At 43.3% G+C, this 18,383-nt stretch overlaps 1 protein-coding gene across 1 annotated transcript; it reads left to right on the forward strand.

Annotated features, from left to right (window-relative positions):
* The first annotated feature begins 9,290 nt into the window (after positions 1-9,290).
* Positions 9,291-18,139, forward strand: b3gnt7 (UDP-GlcNAc:betaGal beta-1,3-N-acetylglucosaminyltransferase 7). The gene is made up of 2 exons (XM_041891144.2): positions 9,291-9,513; positions 15,838-18,139. Coding segments are annotated over exons 1-2 (1,218 nt in total). The 5' UTR covers positions 9,291-9,511; the 3' UTR covers positions 17,054-18,139.
* The last annotated feature ends 244 nt before the right edge of the window (positions 18,140-18,383 follow it).

An 18,383-nucleotide genomic window follows, 5' to 3' on the forward strand; every position in this document is an offset into this window, starting at 1 on the left:
TTGAGGGAGAGGTTGTTGTCCTGGCACCACACGGCCAGATCTCTGACCTCCTCCCTATAGGCTGTCTCATCGTTGTCGGTGATCAGGCCTACCACTGTTGTGTCGTCGGCAAACTTAATGATGGTGTTGGAGTCGTGCCTGGCCATGCAGTCATGGGTGAACAGAGAGTACAGGAGGGGGACTGAGCACGCACCCCTGAGGGGCCCCGTGTTGAGGATCAGTGTGGCAGATGTGTTGTTACCTACCCTTACCACCTGGGGGCGGCCCGTCAGGAAGTCCAGGATCCAGTTGCAGAGGGAGGTGTTTAGTCCCAGGATCCTTAGCTTAGTGATGAGCTTTGAGGGCACTATGGTGTTGAATGCTGAGCTGTAGTCAATGAATAGCATTCTCACGTAGGTGTTCCTCTTGTCCAGGTGGGAAAGGGCAGTGTGGAGTGCGATAGAGATTGCATCATCTGTGGATCTGTTGGGGCGGTATGCAAATTGGAGTGGGTCTAGGGTTTCTGGGATTATGCTGTTGATGTGAGCCATGACCAGTCTTTCAAAGCACTTCATGGCTACAGACGTCAGTGCCACGGGTCGGTAGTCATTTAGGCAGGTTATCTTAGAGTTCTTGGGCACGGGGACTATGGTGGTCTGCTTGAAACATGTTGGTATTACAGACTCAGTCAGGGACATGTTGAAAATGTCAGTGAAGACACTTGCCAGTTGGTCAGCACATGCTCGGAGTACACGTCCTGGTAATCCGTCTGGCCCTGCGGCCTTGTGAATGTTGACCTGCTTAAAAGTCTTACTCACATCGGCTACGGAGAGCGTGATCACATAGTCGTCCGGAACAGCTGGTGCTCTCATGCATGCTTCAGTGTTGCTTGCCTCGAAGCGAGCATAGAAGTGGTTTAGCCTCGTCTGGTAGGCTTGTGTCACTGGGCAGCTCGCGGCTGTGCTTCCCTTTGTAGTCTGTAATAGTTTTCAAGCCCTGCCACATCCGACTGAGCGTCAGAGCCAGTGTAGTATGATTCAATCTTAGACCTGTATTGACTCTTTGCCTGTTTGATGGTTCGTCGGAGGTCATAGCGGGATTTCTTATAAGCGTCCGGGTTAGAGTCCCGTTCCTTGAAAGCGGCAGCTCTACCCTTTAGCTCAGTGCGGATGTTTCCTGTAATCCATGGCTTCTGGTTGGGGTATGTACGTACGGTCACTGTGGGGACGACATCATCGATGCACTTATTGATGAAGCCAGTGACTGATGTGGTGTACTCCTCAATGCTGTCTGAAGAATCCCTGAACATGTTCCAGTCTGTGCTAGCAAAACAGTCCTGTAGCTTAGCATCTGCGTCATCTGACCACTTTTTTATTAGCCGAGTCACTGGTGCTTCCTGCTTCAGTTTTTGCTTATAAGCAGGAATCAGGAGGATAGAGTTATGGTCAGATTTGCCAAATGGAGGGCGAGGGAGAGCTTTGTATGCGTCTCTGTGTGTGGAGTAAAGGTGGTCTAGAGTTTTTTCCCCTCTGGTTGCACATTTAACATGCTGGTAGAAATGAGGTAGAACGGATTTAAGTTTCCCTGCATTAAAGTCCCCTGCTACTAGGAGCGCTGCATCTGGATGAGCGTTTTCCTGTTGATTAATGGCCTTGTACAACTCATTCAGTGCAATCTTAATGCCAGCATTGGTTTGTGGTGGTAAATAGACAGCTATGAAAAGTATAGATGAAAACTCTCTTGGTAAATAGTGTGGTCTACAGCTTATCATAAGATACTCTACCTCAGGCGAGCAAAACCTTGAGACTTCCTTAGTATTTGATTTTGTGCACCAGCTGTTGTTTACAAAAATACAGAGACCGCCACCCCTCGTCTTGCCCGAGTCTGCCGTTCTGTCCTGCCGATGTAGCGTATAGCCTGCTAGCTGAATGTTGTCATTGTTGTCATTCAGCCACGACTCCGTGAAACATAAGATATTACAGTTTTTAATGTCCCGTTGGTAGGATAACCGTAATCTTAAATCGTCCATTTTATTATCCAAAGCTTGAACGTTGGCTAATAGGATTGATGGGAGAGGCAGTTTACTCGTTCGCCGTCGGATCTTTACAAGGCACCCCGACCTACGTCCACGGTATCTCCGTCTCTTCCTCACGCGAATGACGGGGATCTGGGCCTTGTCTGGAGTCTGTAGAATATCCTTCGCGAACGCCTCGTTGAAGAAAAAGTGTTCGTCCAACGCGAGGTGAGTAATCGCTGTCCTGATATCCAGAAGCTCTCTTTGGTTATAAGAGACGATGGCATAAACATTATGTACAAAATAAATTACAAATAACGCGGAAAAACACACATAATAGTACAATTGGTTAGAGGGCTGTAAAACGGCAGCCATCTTCTTCCGGCGCTGTAATTTCATACAGGGAGATATCTGTGATTTGGTGACTCTGATTCTAGGTAGAATATGAGTCACTGCATGGTTCTCCTGGTACCTGAAGAACCTGTTAATAAGTGACACCTATTATAAAGCTGATGAGGAAGTGACACGCTGAGTTCCAGTAACAGCCAAACACAAAATCACATCCTCGAAACTCAATGTAAAAAAAAAAGAATCAGAAGCTTCCAGTATATTCCAGTCGCAGATTACTTTTAAAAACCCTGAGGTCTACGCTTGTGTGTTGACTTACGGTCACCTTAGAGTGATGCTTACTAAACTATGGGCTTTTTAATGGGTATGGGGGGAGCTGTTTACCTTTAGGCCACAGCTGACAGAGGTTTTCATAGCACACGTGTGTTCCATCTGCATTTCACAGAGGAACATCCTCAGTTGACGTGTGGAAGAGAGAGGCAAAGTTGACCTCGGCCCACCTCCTTTCCCAGCAGTGAATTATTTCATGGTGAGAGTGATGTGTGTCAGACTAACAGGGCCAGACAAAGGTGTCTTCTTGGCTTGTTCCTTCCATTCTAGCAAGAGAGAGAGAGCAGGCTGATAGACTGACAGAGTGGGACAGACAGACAGACACTACTAATCCCTTTCGGTCCCTCGTGTGCGGCAAATTCCAACATAGGATTATGGCTTCCATTACAAAACAGGTGTAGACGGTGGCTGCTAGGTTTCCATTTGTTATTAACAGTGTGTTTCATAGCCCCCCCCAAACACCTCCTTGACTTCCTCATTCCTGAGAATGATTGCACGTGAAGGGAAGGTGGGTAGAGGTGTAAGTAGTCAAGAAGCAGCAGGTTTATGGTAAGCAATAAGCATAGACAGTGAAATATGGGGGGGGGCAATATAATTTGACCGTCACACATAACTAAAAAGACTGTTTAAAATAAATACATACAAATACTGAGCTATATCACATGCTCAAAAGAAACGTGAAAAATATTTTATACTAATACAATTGTTCAGAGAAGGAGATTGTTTAACAAGTCATAAATAATTTTAAAAATTCGCAAAAAGATAGTGGTCGAAATTATTGGCACCCCAGTTTTCTATACTCCAGCACCCTACTCTTGTCAGGATAATGACACTGAGCCTTTTTATAAAATGTTTAATGTGATTGGAGAACATATTGGGAGGGACCTTAGACAATTCCTCCATAAAGAATCTTCCCAGATCTTTGATATCCCTAGTCTGCGCTTATAGACTTACCACTTCAATTTAAACCACAGGTTTCCAATGACTAAGATGGTCATTACAGAATGTGGATTTTGTGGTAAATTAATTTATTTGTGTATTTTGATGTATGCTTGAGGTTATTGTCCTAACCCTGGGATAAAGTTTTATTTTTCAGCGGGACAATTACACAAATGTTAATGCCAAATACACACCAGAATGGCTTTCCAAGAGGTCTCAGTCCCGACTTAAATTTGCTTGAAAATCAGAGACAAGGTTTGACTATTTGTGATGGGTGAGTTGAAGGAGTCAGGCGCAGGAGGGTAAATCACAGAATAACAGGATTTATTCCGGAAAACAGAGTTACACAGTAATGCGTCAAAACAGTCCAGTGCACAAAACAGGCGCACTGGAACCAACAAGGCACACATAAATAACCCGGCGATACAAAATACAAGGAGCTCCACCGAGCTTCACTATCCTCACAATAAACAATCACACACAAAGACAAGGGGGCAGAGGGAACACTTATACAGGCACTGATGAGGGGATATGAACCAGGTGTGTGTAATGAACAAGACAAAACCAATGGAATGATGAAATGAGGAGCGGCAGTGGCTAGAAGGCCGGTGACGACGAACGCCGAAGCCTGCCCGAACAAGGAGAGGTGGCAGCTTCGGAGGGAGTCGTGACAGTACACCCCCCTTGACGCGCAACTCCAGCAGCGCCCCGACACCGGCCTCGGGGACGGCCAGGAGGACGTGGAGCAGGGCGAGCCGGATGGCGACAGTGGAAATCCCGCAATAGGGAGGGATCGAGGATATCCCTCACCAGAACCCAGCACCAGTCCTCCGAACCGTACCCCTCCCACTCCACAAGGTACTGAAGGGTCCCCACCCAACGCCTCAAATCCAGGATGGAACGGACGGAGTACGCCGGGTTCCCCTCGATGTCCAGAGGGGGCGGAGGAACCTCCCGCACCTCAGACTCCTGGAGCTGACCAGCCACCACCGGCCTGAGGAGAGACATGTGAAACGAGGGGTTAACACGGTAATCTGGAGGGAGTAATAACCTATATGTAACCTTGTTTATCCTCCCCAGGACTTTGAACGGCCCCACAAACCGTGGGCTCAGCTTCCGGCAGGGCAGGCGGAGGGGCAGATTCCGGGTTGAGAGCCAGACCCGATCACCTGGTACCAAGACCTCACTGCGGTGGCGGTCAGCTTTGGCCTTCTGGCGACGCACGGCTCGCTGGAGGTGGACGTGAGCAGCGTTCCACATCTCCTCCGCACGCCGAAACCAGTCATCCACCGCAGGAGCTTTGGTCTGGCTCTGACGCCACGGTGCCAGAACTGGCTGATAACCTAAAACACATTGAAAGGGTTATAGGTTAGTGGAGGAGTGGCGGTGAGAGTTCTAGGCATATTCTGCCCATGGCAAGAACACTGACCACTCCCCCGGCCGGTCCTGGCAGTAGGACCGCAGGAACCTACCCACATCCTGATTCACCCGTTCCACCTGCCCATTACTCTCGGGGTGAAAACCAGAGGTCAGGCTGACCGAGACCCCCAGACGTTCCATGAACGCCTTCCAGACCCTGGATGTAAACCGGGGACCCCGGTTTCTGCCCTAACACCTTCGTAGTACCCTTTTCAACTAGAGTGGTTTCTGCCGTAACACCTTCGTAGTGCCCTTTTCAACTAGATTGGCTTCTTCCCTAACACCTTCTTAGTACCCTATTCAACTAGACTGGTTTCTGCCCTAACACCTTCTTAGTACCCTATTCAACTAGAGTGTTTTCTGACAAAACACCTTCTTAGTACCCTATTCAACTAAACTGGCTTCTGCCCTAACACCTTCTTAGTACCCTATTCAACAAAACACCTTCTTAGTACCCTATTCAACTAAACTGGCTTCTGCCCTAACACCTTCATAGTACCCTATTCAACTAGTGTTTTCTGCCCTAACACCTTCTTAGTACCCTATTCAACTAGACTGGTTTCTGCCCTAACACCTTCTTAGTACCCTATTCAACTAGAGTGGCTTCTGCCCTAACACCTTCTTAGTACCCTATTCAACTAGAGTGTTTTCTGCCCTAACACCTTCTTAGTACCCTATTCAACTAAACTGGCTTCTGCCCAAACACCTTCTTAGTACCCTATTCAAATAGTGTTTTCTGCCCTAACACCTTCTTAGTACCCTATTCAACTAGACTGGTTTCTGCCCTAACACCTTCTTAGTACCCTATTCAACTAGTGTTTTCTGCCCTAACACCTTCTTAGTACCCTATTCAACTAGTGTTTTCTGCCCTAACACCTTCTTAGTCCCCTATTCAACTAGAGTGGCTTCTGACCTAACACCTTAGTCCCATATTCAACGAGTCGGTTCTGCCCTAACACCTTAGTCCCATATTCAACGAGTCGGTTCTGCCCTAACACCTTAGTCCCCTACTCAACTAGAGTGGATTCTGCCCTAATGGCTTCTATTCAATCAACTGCAGATACTGGCTCTCCAGATAGCTGGAGTCGTGCCTGGCCATGCAGTCATGGGTGAACGGTGAGTACAGGAGGGGACTGAGCACCCACCCCTGAGGGGCCCCCGTGTCGAGGATCAGCGTGGCAGATGTGTTGTTACCTACCCTTACCACCTGGGGGCGGCCCGGACTCAGTAAAATGGTTTGTTTTCTGACATCGTCTACATGTCTGACCACGAGCGGGGCAGTCAGGGGCACGTGAATTGGGTCTATTGGAACGACAGTTGGCACTCTGTTGAAGCAACCTGGGTTCTCATCAACTGCACTGAGGCGCTCATGTCACTGTCTGAGTGACAGCTACAGTCTGAGCCCTGAGACCGCTGCACAGCTTAAACATTTTACATTTACATTTTAGTCATTTAGCAGACGCTCTTATCCAGAGCGACTTACAGTTAGTGATTACATATTATTATTATTATTATTTTTTTATTTTTTTATACTGGCCCCCCGTGGGAATCGAACCCACAACCCTGGCGTTGCAAACGCCATGCTCTATCAACTGAGCTACATCCCTGCCGGCCATTCCCTCCCCTACCCTGGACGACGCTGGGCCAATTGTGCACCGCCCCATGGGTCTCCCGGTCGTGGCCGGCTGCGACAGAGCCTGGATTCAAACCAGGATCTCTAGTGGCACAGCTAGCACTGCGATGCAGTTCCTTAGATTTGAGGCACTGGAATCATGTGTCTGTGCCTCAGATATCTTAGTTGCACGGTGAGCCGCTGATTCCGCTTGGGAAGCTATGGCTAAAGCTTTTGCTAAAGTCGGATCGTCATCTTCAAGGAGAAGCCTCTCCCGCACGAGTGAGCTTGAGGTTCTTTCAATTAACTGGTCCCTTTTAATCTCCAAGATAACCAAACTGACATGACTGCGCTAGCCCTTTAAGATCACTGACGTACTGTGTCACTGACTCACGAACGCGCTGTGCGAGCTGCCGAAAAATGCAGCCTCTTCAGAAGCACACTCTGTTTCTTTGCGAAATGTCCTTCCAAAAGTTCAACAGCTGCATAATATGTGTGTGCTTCCCTGAGCATTTGGAAGATGCGCAGGCCCTCGGCGCCGAGACAGTGGAGAAGAATGGTTATTTTCCTCTCAGGGCTAACCACATCCAGTCTGGTAGCTAGCATGTAAGTCTCAAACGACAACTTCCATCTATCCCATGGGATTGTTGGTTCGCCCGCGTGGGGCAAGCACTGCTCCGGTGGAGGTAGGGATATTGCAGAAATACTTTCAGCCATCCTCATTCGCCAAATGTTATGTTAAAAAAAAAACACTTGTTCTCAGTTGAGGCTGACGTTTATCTCAACGAGTAGCATCTCAAAATACAACGGAAATAGAACTACTAAATCACCTAGTCATTTCCGATAAAAACATATCAACAAAATAGACTGTCCAATCGATGATACGAATCATGGATGCTATACTTAAGCAATAAGGGACGAGGAGGTGTGGTATATGTCCAATATACCACGGCTAAGGGCTGTTCTTAAGCACGACGCAACGTGGAGTCCCTGGATACAGGCCTTAGCCGTGGTATATTGGCCATATACCACAAACCCCAGAGGTGCCTTATTGCTATTATAAACTGATTACCAACGTAAATAGAGCAGTAAAAATACATGTTTTGTCATACCCGTGGTATACGGTCTGATATACCATGGCTGTCAGACAATCAGCATTCAGGGCTTGAACCACCCAGTTTATAATAGGCAATCAGTGCTGAACACAACACAACAAATGTCAGTTGGGAAGGGGGGTATGAAGTTTCAACTCCCTCCACCTGACGACTCACTTCTGTTAAAATCAAACATCGTTTTGAAAGTGCTATCAGGAAAACCACTAGCTATCTGCAACTGATTGAGTCCGCTGTCAGCTACAAGTTTTTTATGATCATGGAGAGAAATTGGTTTCCAAGTATCTGAAAGACACAAATGGCTTGCTTTTGATCCAGCACCAAGCCCTAAACAGCATGTGTCGAAATGACTAAAATGTAAAATCTCACAGACCAGCGTTGACTGACCACAGGTTTAATACGCTTGGATGATATATCTTTGAACAAATAAGAGACATCCCTGAGTACACACCATAGACGTGCACACATTAGGAACAGATCAATATAATTTGCTTGAGGACAGCTCATTACCTCCAGAAACGCATTGATGACGTCAGAGGCTCTTACTCAATCCAGGTAGCGTACCTGTATGTATCCTGTTGGAGCAGTGACTTTCATGTTCTTGCTATTGACCAGGTTAAGTGTGCTATTCTCCAAATGTCGACGTGACGCCCTCGACTCACAATGGAAAGGAGGCACACACACACACACACCTGTCTACAAATCCATTGTGGTGTCAAGAAAATTCCATGAGGCAAAGTAACTACCGATGTTTTACAATAGAAAACAGTGAATAATAATGATATTAATAATAATAATAATAATAATAATACTATACATACTAATTGAAATATAATAAATAATACAAGTAATATTCATGATATCAACAAGCTTATTCATATCATTAGTATTACCATTATATGAATGCTATGAATACATTGTGAACATTATCATAATAATAAATAATAATTCAAAACAAGGACAAGGATATTAGTATTATACTATATGGATATAATACTATACAATAATACGATTATTGTTATCATGTAACAACAATTATAACAATATTAATTATTATAATTATAGTTATTAAATATAAATAACATTACAATGCTTACATTATTATGTATTATGAATATTAGTATTGATATTATTATTGTTATTATTACATTGTTATTATATTGATTGTTACAAAAAAATATTATAAATGCAACACGGTAATAATATTTTTGCTACAGCCATAGATCACATCTGTGTCAATTAAGTTATCAGGAGACAGCTTTGCCAAATCTGAGAAGGAAAAAAAAACACATTTGCTTTGTAGGTCTTATTTGTTGATGGAGATGTGATGAAATATAAACATGAAATCAAGACAACTCTTCTGAACACAACTGATGGATCCATTGCTAAAATATGAATAGAGAGATTGTTGGCCTGTGTTATGAATGGGCGGAAGGACTACTCCACCTCATCATGCATCCTCTTTCTATTTGCATACAGCCTCGCTCATGCTTTAAAAATGCAGAGCTGTCGAGGGTGACCACTTGATGGCATTGATCCCAACGTACGCTTCAGAGAAATACGCGACCAGAGGCAAAGTAACGTTTTGGTTCCCTCGTTCACTCTTCCAAGAGTTACTTCAAACGGTGTTTTGAAAGAATGAACTATTTCTTGGCATCCATTTGAAAGGACCGTACGCGAGCAAACCGTCCCTTTTTAGGCACAGTAAGCTGATATTCAGTGACTTAACTCGCACTTGGAATCAGCACACGAAAAAAAATGTAAGTATCATATTTTTTAAATAATAATGTTGTGCGTTGTCCTTAAGTAGAAGCAGGCTATTTAATATTATTATTGTTGTTGTTGTTGTTGTTTATGTGATTGTGAGGTTATACAAATTATTTTGAAGAATATTTGCGCGCACAAGTTGTGTTCTTCACCTTTGCAATTTTGTAATAAGGCCAACAGTAATGCCTTACTGAGACAAATAAAAAATACGATACATGCCCGCCCTATAACTATAATAGCACGTTTCACCATTATTTTCTGCAATGGTTACATCTATTTATTAATTCGTAATAGGCATATGTTATATTGAAGTGTATTAGCTCTCATATAGGGAGAATCGAATCTCATTAGGTTTTTGATGACAGCCGTGGCGATTTTAGCATGTAAATCTTGGTGGGGCAAAAAAATAAATATATATATATATATTGGGATGCATGCCAACAAAGCCACAACACAACACTAAACAAAACATGAATTGCACTATAACGGTGACAAACGGTGCCCACAAACTGTTAGGGCCTACATAAAGCTGTCCCAACAGCAGCCCCAACACCTTACCACCGCTACACCTGGCTATCAGCGGAGCCTTGTCTGGCAGCAAAACAGTTTATTCAACCTCATTTACTGCCTTTTAAAAAAACATAGCTGATATGGCTGACATGCTTAAACAAATGTGGTTTCTACAGACAATTGAGATGTACAAACTATGGCATAAGGGGACGACAAGCGGATAAGAGGCAATCCGTAATTTCGATTAAGACATTAATGAGCGAGTTAGGACGGATGTTGTCAATATAACTATTTGTTCAGCACTTTTGAAATGTACAGCGACAGAATTCGGAACACGGGCCGTTCTTACAGTATTCTCCCTGTACACCAAGTCAGAACCCTAGGATAAATAAAGGGGGCATATAAGCAGACAATGAAATCTCTTACAATATTCGATGATTACATTAATCTGTAACAGGTTATAGGCTACATGTGCACCACCAAGTCAGAACAGTAGGCGAAATGAAGAGGGGGAAATATACAAAATTATTATGGTGAGGCACATGGGCTACTAACAGCTTACTACACAACATACACTTAGTATTACTTTCTTAGCTACAGTATACATATCTCCCTGGCATATTACTATGGAACGCCGTTTGGGTCTTTGCGTGTCAAAAAAAAGATATAGCCTACGTCAACTAACACTTTTGACGCATCAAATAATACAATTCTATTCTATAATGTTGTGTGTGCTGAGTTTACATGTGCAAGCCGAGCGCCACCACTACCATCAGTGGATAAATAAATAAGTAAATAAAAGTCTGCAACAAGCACCTGGGATAGGATAAAGTAATCCTTCTACCCCCCCCAAAAAAAAATACATAAAAAATAAAACATTGTAAAGTGGTTGTCCCACTGGCTATAAGGTGAATGCACCAATTTGTAAGTCGCTCTGGATAAGAGCGTCTGCTAACTGACGTTAATGTAAATGTAAATGTTTACAATACCGCGTCGGTAATAAGGCATTTATTTGTTCGACCGAATGGGAAAACGGCTGTGAGCATTTGAAATAAGGTATTGATAAAAAAAATGTTTGCAAATATCTTTGACACAGATGTTATTAGCAACTTCTGGGGTAGCTAGCTAGCTTTAGCTTGGTAACGTTACCTAGCTAGCACCAATGCAACTAGCCTGAAAACAATTACCAATAGAAACTGCAGTCGTTTATCAATATTCTTAGCAATGATTTAGGAATCCATGTGAGTAAGTATTAGCTAGGTAGCCACTTGAACTTGAAATTGAACTTCAGTTCATGAAAAGAACTAGCTAACCAGTTACTTAACCCTGTTGCCCAAAGCTAACGTTATAAGCAGCCAGTAAACTTCATCTGGCTGGTGAGGCTTGACCGGACTGGGTTATGTGTTGTGAAAATAGCCACAATAAGGATTAGCCAACATAGTGGAATTTGCGGTTCACCTTCTAAATAAAAGTACCTATTTGAAAGTGACGCAGAAGGTTACAATTGGTGGAATCATGCAATATTTAGACTAGATAATGTTGGAATGTGGAGCAATGAAATGCGGTATCAGTCTACTCTGCGACACCCACAGAACACAACTGTGCAGAGTTTACACAAATATTAGCGTTGTAGCTCTTAACGCGGGACTGTGACTGTGTGAAATCACTTCCCCATGTCAGCCTATTGTGCGTATTGACATCCATATAGCACTGTACAGCCTTACCTAAGGATTGGGGATCAATTCAATGGGCTATCAGTCTACTCAGTACCCAAGAGCTTTTTTTCCCAACGTCCCCCTCAGAGTTATCAGACTCCAAAACATCCAGGTTGTTTTGTTTTTTTCCTCTGGAATAGTGTTCAATACACATAGTAGGGTGACTGGTACAATAAATGTGTCTCAATTCACAGTGGTTTCAGAGTCCCGCAATAAGAGCTACGACGCTAATGTTCTCTGGGTGTCACGGCGTAGACTGATACCCCATGTCATTGATCCACAATACATAGGTAAGGCTGTACAGTGAAATAAGTATGCCCCCAATGCAATTCTAAAGTCTAATACATCCAGCGTGATTTCAACAGATTTTTGTCGAATTAACTCATTATTTATTTTTTGTTGAATTTATATAACAACATTCCAACCTCGTTTAGCATGATCCATGGCATAATTCCACTATTTGTATTCATTTGCATCACTGTCGATGACATTCTTTTATTTTGAAGGCTAACCGCAAATTCCACTATTGTGGCTAATCCTTATTGTGGCTAGCTTCACATAGGTGGATCCCGACCACCATTAATCAAATAAGAACAGTTTTATAAATTAGTGGTATTTTAGATGATGACACATAGCTAGATAGTTAGCTAGCTAACTATAGCTACTGAAACAGATTATGTCGTTTTGCTATGTTTTGGGAGAAGAACATTGTTTGCATCCCATCAGCTAGCTAGCTTTTTTATGACCAGCACTGTCCAGAGCTTGGGGAAGGGCAGGTGGGCGAGACAAAACTTTACCAGCATCATAGTGTACGTATCGATGAGTCGTTGTGACATATGAACTACGAGTGATAATGTAATCAATGTGTAATAACTACGTAAAAAAAAAATGTATGTACGTGTTAAATTGTTATGTGACGTGCAGTCATATTCAGGTCCTGATTGGTCAACAAACGTATATTTTTTTGACACGCAAAGACCCAAACGGCGCTCCATATATTCCATCATTTATGCAGCAGCATACAAGACATTTGGACTCATCTTGTTGCGCTCACTTGAACGGAAAGGTGGCGCGGCGGTCTTTCATGGGCAAATGTTGTCATCAAACTTTGTCATCAAAGTCTGGCATTCTCTGGATTTATGGTGCTTTCATGACAACTGGGAAATCGGAAAACAAGGTCGAATCATGATGACGTCAGTGATCTTCAGGTCGTAGCTCTAGAAAGAGGCCAGAGTTCCCGATTTACAATTCCGAGTTGAATGAACGTTCAAACTTATTTTCCGAGTCGGATCTCGTTTTTTCCCGAGTTCCCAGTTGTCTTGAACTCACTGAAGTCAGATTTCCTCGAGTTAACAGTTGTTTTGAATATTAAATAGAATTAAATCAAGATCATGTTTACGACCACAAATAACAATAACTGTAGCGACCCTGTGTTTATAAATGTGGATATTGACTTTGCCACTTCAGCACGCTTTTGTGGCACAGTCGATTCCACTCATGGCTACAGGCCAGAAGGTTGAGGGTTCGCCAACCACCACGGATGAGCTCACTCTCCCTGCCTGTCTCATTACACTACAATCAGAGTTTCAAAATGTTGATGCCATATTTATAATTACAGTGCATTCGGAAGGTATTCAGACCGCTTGACTTTTTCCACATTTTGTTACGTTACAGCCTTATTCTAAAATTGATTAAATAAAAAAATTTCCTCATCAATCTACACACAATAGCCCATAATGACAAAGCGAAAACAGGTTTTTCTGTAGGGATGTTTTTCAGCGGCAGGGACTGGGAGACTAGTCAGGATCGAGGGAAAGATGAACGGAGCAAAGTACAGAGAGACCCTTGATAAAAACCTGCTCCAGAGCGCTCAGGACCTCAGACTGGGGCGAAGGTTCACCTTCTAAAAGGACAACGACCCTAAGCACACAGCCAAGACAACGCAAGAGTGGCTTCGGGACAAGTCTCTGAATGTCCTTGAGTGGCCCAGCCAGAGCCCGGACTTGAACCCGATCAAACATCTCTGGAGAGACCTGAAAATAGCTGTGCAGCGACGCGCCCATCCAACCTGACAGAGCTTGAGAGGATCTGCAGAGAAGAATGGGAGAAACTCCCCAAATACAGGAGTGCCAAGCTTGTAGCGTCATACCCAAGAAGACTCAAGGCTGTAATCGCTGCCAAAGGTGCTTCAACAAAGTACTGAGTAAAGGGTCTGAATACTTATGTAAATGTAATATTTCCGTTTTGTATTTTTAATGAATTTGCTCAAATTTATAAAAACCTGTTTTTGCTTTGTCATTTTGGGCTATTGTGTGTAGATTGATGAGGGAAAAAACAAAACAATGGAATCCATTTTAGAATAAGGCTGTAACGTAACAAAATGGGGGAAAAGTCAAGGGGTCTGAATACCTTCTGAATACTTTCCGAATGCACTGTATATAAAATATATGCAATGAATTTTTCACCAACAGGTTTCTGTGCCAATACACCCACAACCAGTAAACAAAGCATACCGACTTTGGGCACTCCAATATCATGGTTTGCGTTTTCAACACTACAATAAATTGACTATGTAAATCTCAACAAACAGAAAATACATCCCTCCCTGCCTTTTAGGCTTCACTCAATATCGAAGGCTTGGCACGACACGTCATTCAACTTTTTGGTGTTTTGTAACAGATGTCTCTTTCCATTCATCTATTGGCCGCTACACAGTTTGGATTGATTGATAGATTTTATTTGTCAGTAAAAAAATATATATATATATACTGTATACACAAATATTGTTTTTAAGTGACCGGGATTGCACAATAAAGTCGGGGACTTATTTCCATTATGGTCCCTATTTTTAACATAAATACATATACAATTACATAGATACAGACACATTGCAGAGATACAGACACATTACAGAGATACAGACACATTGCAGAGATACAGACACATTACACAGATACAGACACATTACATAGATACAGACACATTACACAGATACAGACACATTACATAGATACAGACACATTACACAGATACAGACACATTACATAGATACAGACACATTACATAGATACAGACACATTACATAGATACAGACACATTACAGAGATACAGACACATTACATAGATACAGACACATTACACAGATACAGACACATTACATAGATACAGACACATTACATAGATACAGACACATTACACAGATACAGACACATTACATAGATACAGACACATTACATAGATACAGACACATTACATAGATACAGACACATTACAGAGATACAGACACATTACAGAGATACAGACACATTACATAGAAACAGACACATTACAGAGATACAGACACATTACATAGAAACAGACACATTACAGAGATACAGACACATTACAGAGATAGAGACTAAAAAACGCTCAACCTCCAGATGAGTTTGAGGGGGGAATTTAAATACAATTCTTAAAAGCTTGTTTGGCTGGTAGCTTATTCTTTAGACGTTTGGGGCTGCTGGTGAACCATGATGTGTAGGCATAATCAACGTGACATTGGACTAGCACACCTGTCAGAGTCTTTAGGGCGTCTATAGCAGAGTTTCCATCCAAATGGCAACAGATTTTCATGTGAATATAAAAATAATGTTCATAAAAATAATATGCCATTTCAGAGTTTCCTTTAGGAAAATTTGGCGCCGGACAACATGACAGGGAAGATTTTAATTTACCGGACATTTGAGACATTTTATGGACATCCATATGCATTCAGATCCAACCCGGCGTAGCCGGTGCCATCAATAAAAGAGGGATGTTGGCCAAATCAGCCACATTTACGTGTCCTTAAAAACCTACAACAAATAACTTTCTGTTTTGGAACTTCAGAGCTGAATCTTATCCCAATCTCTAGGGTAAATATTTAAAAAAAAAAATTTTGGAACAGGTTCTAATATGTGCGAATATGTTGTCATTGAAGAGCTTTTGGGAGTGTTGCCCAATGGCATACCTTTAGGCTATCATGATCAAAGTTAGTCAATGATTTGTAATGGTAGATTACTTTCATGTCCTCTTCATCTGACTAACACACCCTTTCTCTCTGTCTCTCTCCAGGATGACCACTAGGGATAAATGGAGGGTTTACAAGCGGGTGTGTGTCATGTTCTTTCTGGCTGTGGTGATGTTGATGATGGTTCAGAGAGGGGTTCCCTTCCAAATTGAGAGGCAGAGTCGTATGGAGGCCTCCTCCAAGGGAGGGGAGGACAGGGCCCACCAGCAGAATAAGGGCAAGCCCAAACAAGCCGAGCCTACAGCCGCCGACACTGACACCACCGAGGAGCCCAGCATCACCCAGAAGCGAGCTGGCTCCCGGACCTGGGACGTGTCCAGTGCGAACTGCAGTGCCAACCTCAACTTCACCAACCAGGACTGGTTCAGCGGCCTGGAGAAAAACTTCAAACAGTTCCTTCTCTACCGCCACTGCCGCTTCTTCCCCATGCTCATGAACCATCCGGAGAAGTGCTCCGGGGAGACCTACCTGCTCATGGTCATCAAGTCCATCGCCACGCAGCACGACCGCCGCGAGGTGATCCGCAAGACGTGGGGCAAGGAGCAGGTTGTTGACGGCAAGAAGGTGAAGACGGTCTTCTTGCTGGGGACGCCGTCCAATGAGGCTGAGAAGGCCAACCACCAGAAGCTCCTGGAGTACGAGGACTACATCTACCGAGATATCCTCCAATGGGACTTCCAGGACAGCTTCTTCAACCTGACCCTCAAAGAAACCCACTTCCTCAAGTGGTTCTCCGCCTACTGTGCCGACGTGCGCTATGTCTTCAAGGGCGACGACGACGTCTTCGTCAGCGTGGAGAACATCTTTGAGTATCTGGAGGCCAGCGCTCAGGTCAAGAACCTCTTCGTCGGTGACGTGCTCTTCAAGGCCAAGCCCATTCGCAGGAAGGAGAACAAGTACTACATCCCACAACCACTTTACAACAAGACCCACTACCCTCCATACGCCGGAGGAGGTGGGTTCCTCATGGACGCACCCCTGGCCAGGAAGCTCTACCGGGCCTCAGACTCTCTGGAGCTCTACCCCATCGATGACGTGTTCCTGGGCATGTGTCTGGAGGTGCTGCAGGTCACGCCCATCAATCACAATGCTTTTAAGACGTTTGGCCTGGTCAAGAACAAGAAAAGCAAGCTCAACCAAGAACCTTGTTTCTTTAAGAGCATGATCGTGGTCCACAAGCTGCTACCACCAGACCTCATGCACATGTGGAACCTGGTGAACAGTAATCTCATCTGCTCGCAGAAAATGGAGATCTTATAGCCTGGTGGGAATTGGGAACACTTAGTTAGGCGAGGGGACAAGAGTTGAAATGTGTGAGCGGGGCCGGAGGCAGATATCCTATTCTTGTTATCCTTTTTTCAGAGAAGGACCAGACAATATTTGATTTAGTACATTTTAGCAGACACTCTTCTCCAGAGCAATTAGGGTTAAGTGCCTTGCTCACATATTTTTCACCTAGTCGGCTCGGGGAGTTGAACCAGCAACCTTTTGGTTACTGGCCCAACGCTCTTAACCGCTAGGCTACTTGCCTCTACTGCATCACAGTGGAGTGGACTCCTCCATTGGCGGAAGTAAATGATCTGGTGATGTTTTTTATATTCTGGTGGCATTTTGAATGACTCTCAATGTCAGCAGGCACATTCAGAGATGCCAAACCAAGGGGCTTGAGGTACTGGAAGACAGTGCTGCAAAGAGGACAGCGAGCTGCCTCACATTGTCACGCATCCCTTTGACTGTGTACTGAATGTCCAACACCTTGTTCATTTGGACCAGGCTTTACGATACTGTAGTAACATGGACCTCATAAAAACAGCAAGAAACAAAGTGTCTCTACCTCACCAATGTAGTTTAAAGTTCTCTTGTCATATGTGAAGTCATTTGAATAATATTTCTTTCTAAATGATGTAGTTATTCGTCAAGACACAAATGTCTTGTAAGCATATTTGACCATGTTAATAGTAAAAAGAAAATAATTGTATTTTTTAAATTTTTATTACATCTGACCCTGCAGTCCAATGTAGAGAGATACCCTTTGTTATGGGTCACTGAACTTCAATGAGATTGTTCCGTTTTCAGAAAGAGCTTCCGGAAACAAAAAAAGTCGTCCAAACTAACTTGTGTATACTGTATGTGTCAACGGATTTGAATGTGCTGATATACTTGACATGAATTGGGTTGATGGTTTACATTGAAACTGTGAAACAAATCAACTACTGCTGGTACATGTATCACATGATGTTCATTTAATAACCCCACAGACAAGGAGGGTGTTTGATGTGATTATGTGTGGATGATGTACATAAATGTAAAAAAATCACGTTTGTAAATAAACTTCAAAAATTCATATGTAGGTTTTATTTATTTAAATTGTACCTGATTAATTACATTTTTAGTTGGGCTTATTGACAACAAACTATGACCAACGATCCAAACAAGTTCAGATGACAAAGGCTTACCTGATATTTGATGTTGATAATATGACCAAAATGTTCATTGTTTATTTATTCAATGTTCACTTGTAATAGGTCAATGGGATCATTTTAAATGTTATTCCTTTATCCTAAACATTGATGATGTTTTAATATCAAAA

Source organism: Coregonus clupeaformis, chromosome 11 (genome assembly GCF_020615455.1).
Source record: "Coregonus clupeaformis isolate EN_2021a chromosome 11, ASM2061545v1, whole genome shotgun sequence".
NCBI lineage: Eukaryota > Metazoa > Chordata > Actinopteri > Salmoniformes > Salmonidae > Coregonus > Coregonus clupeaformis.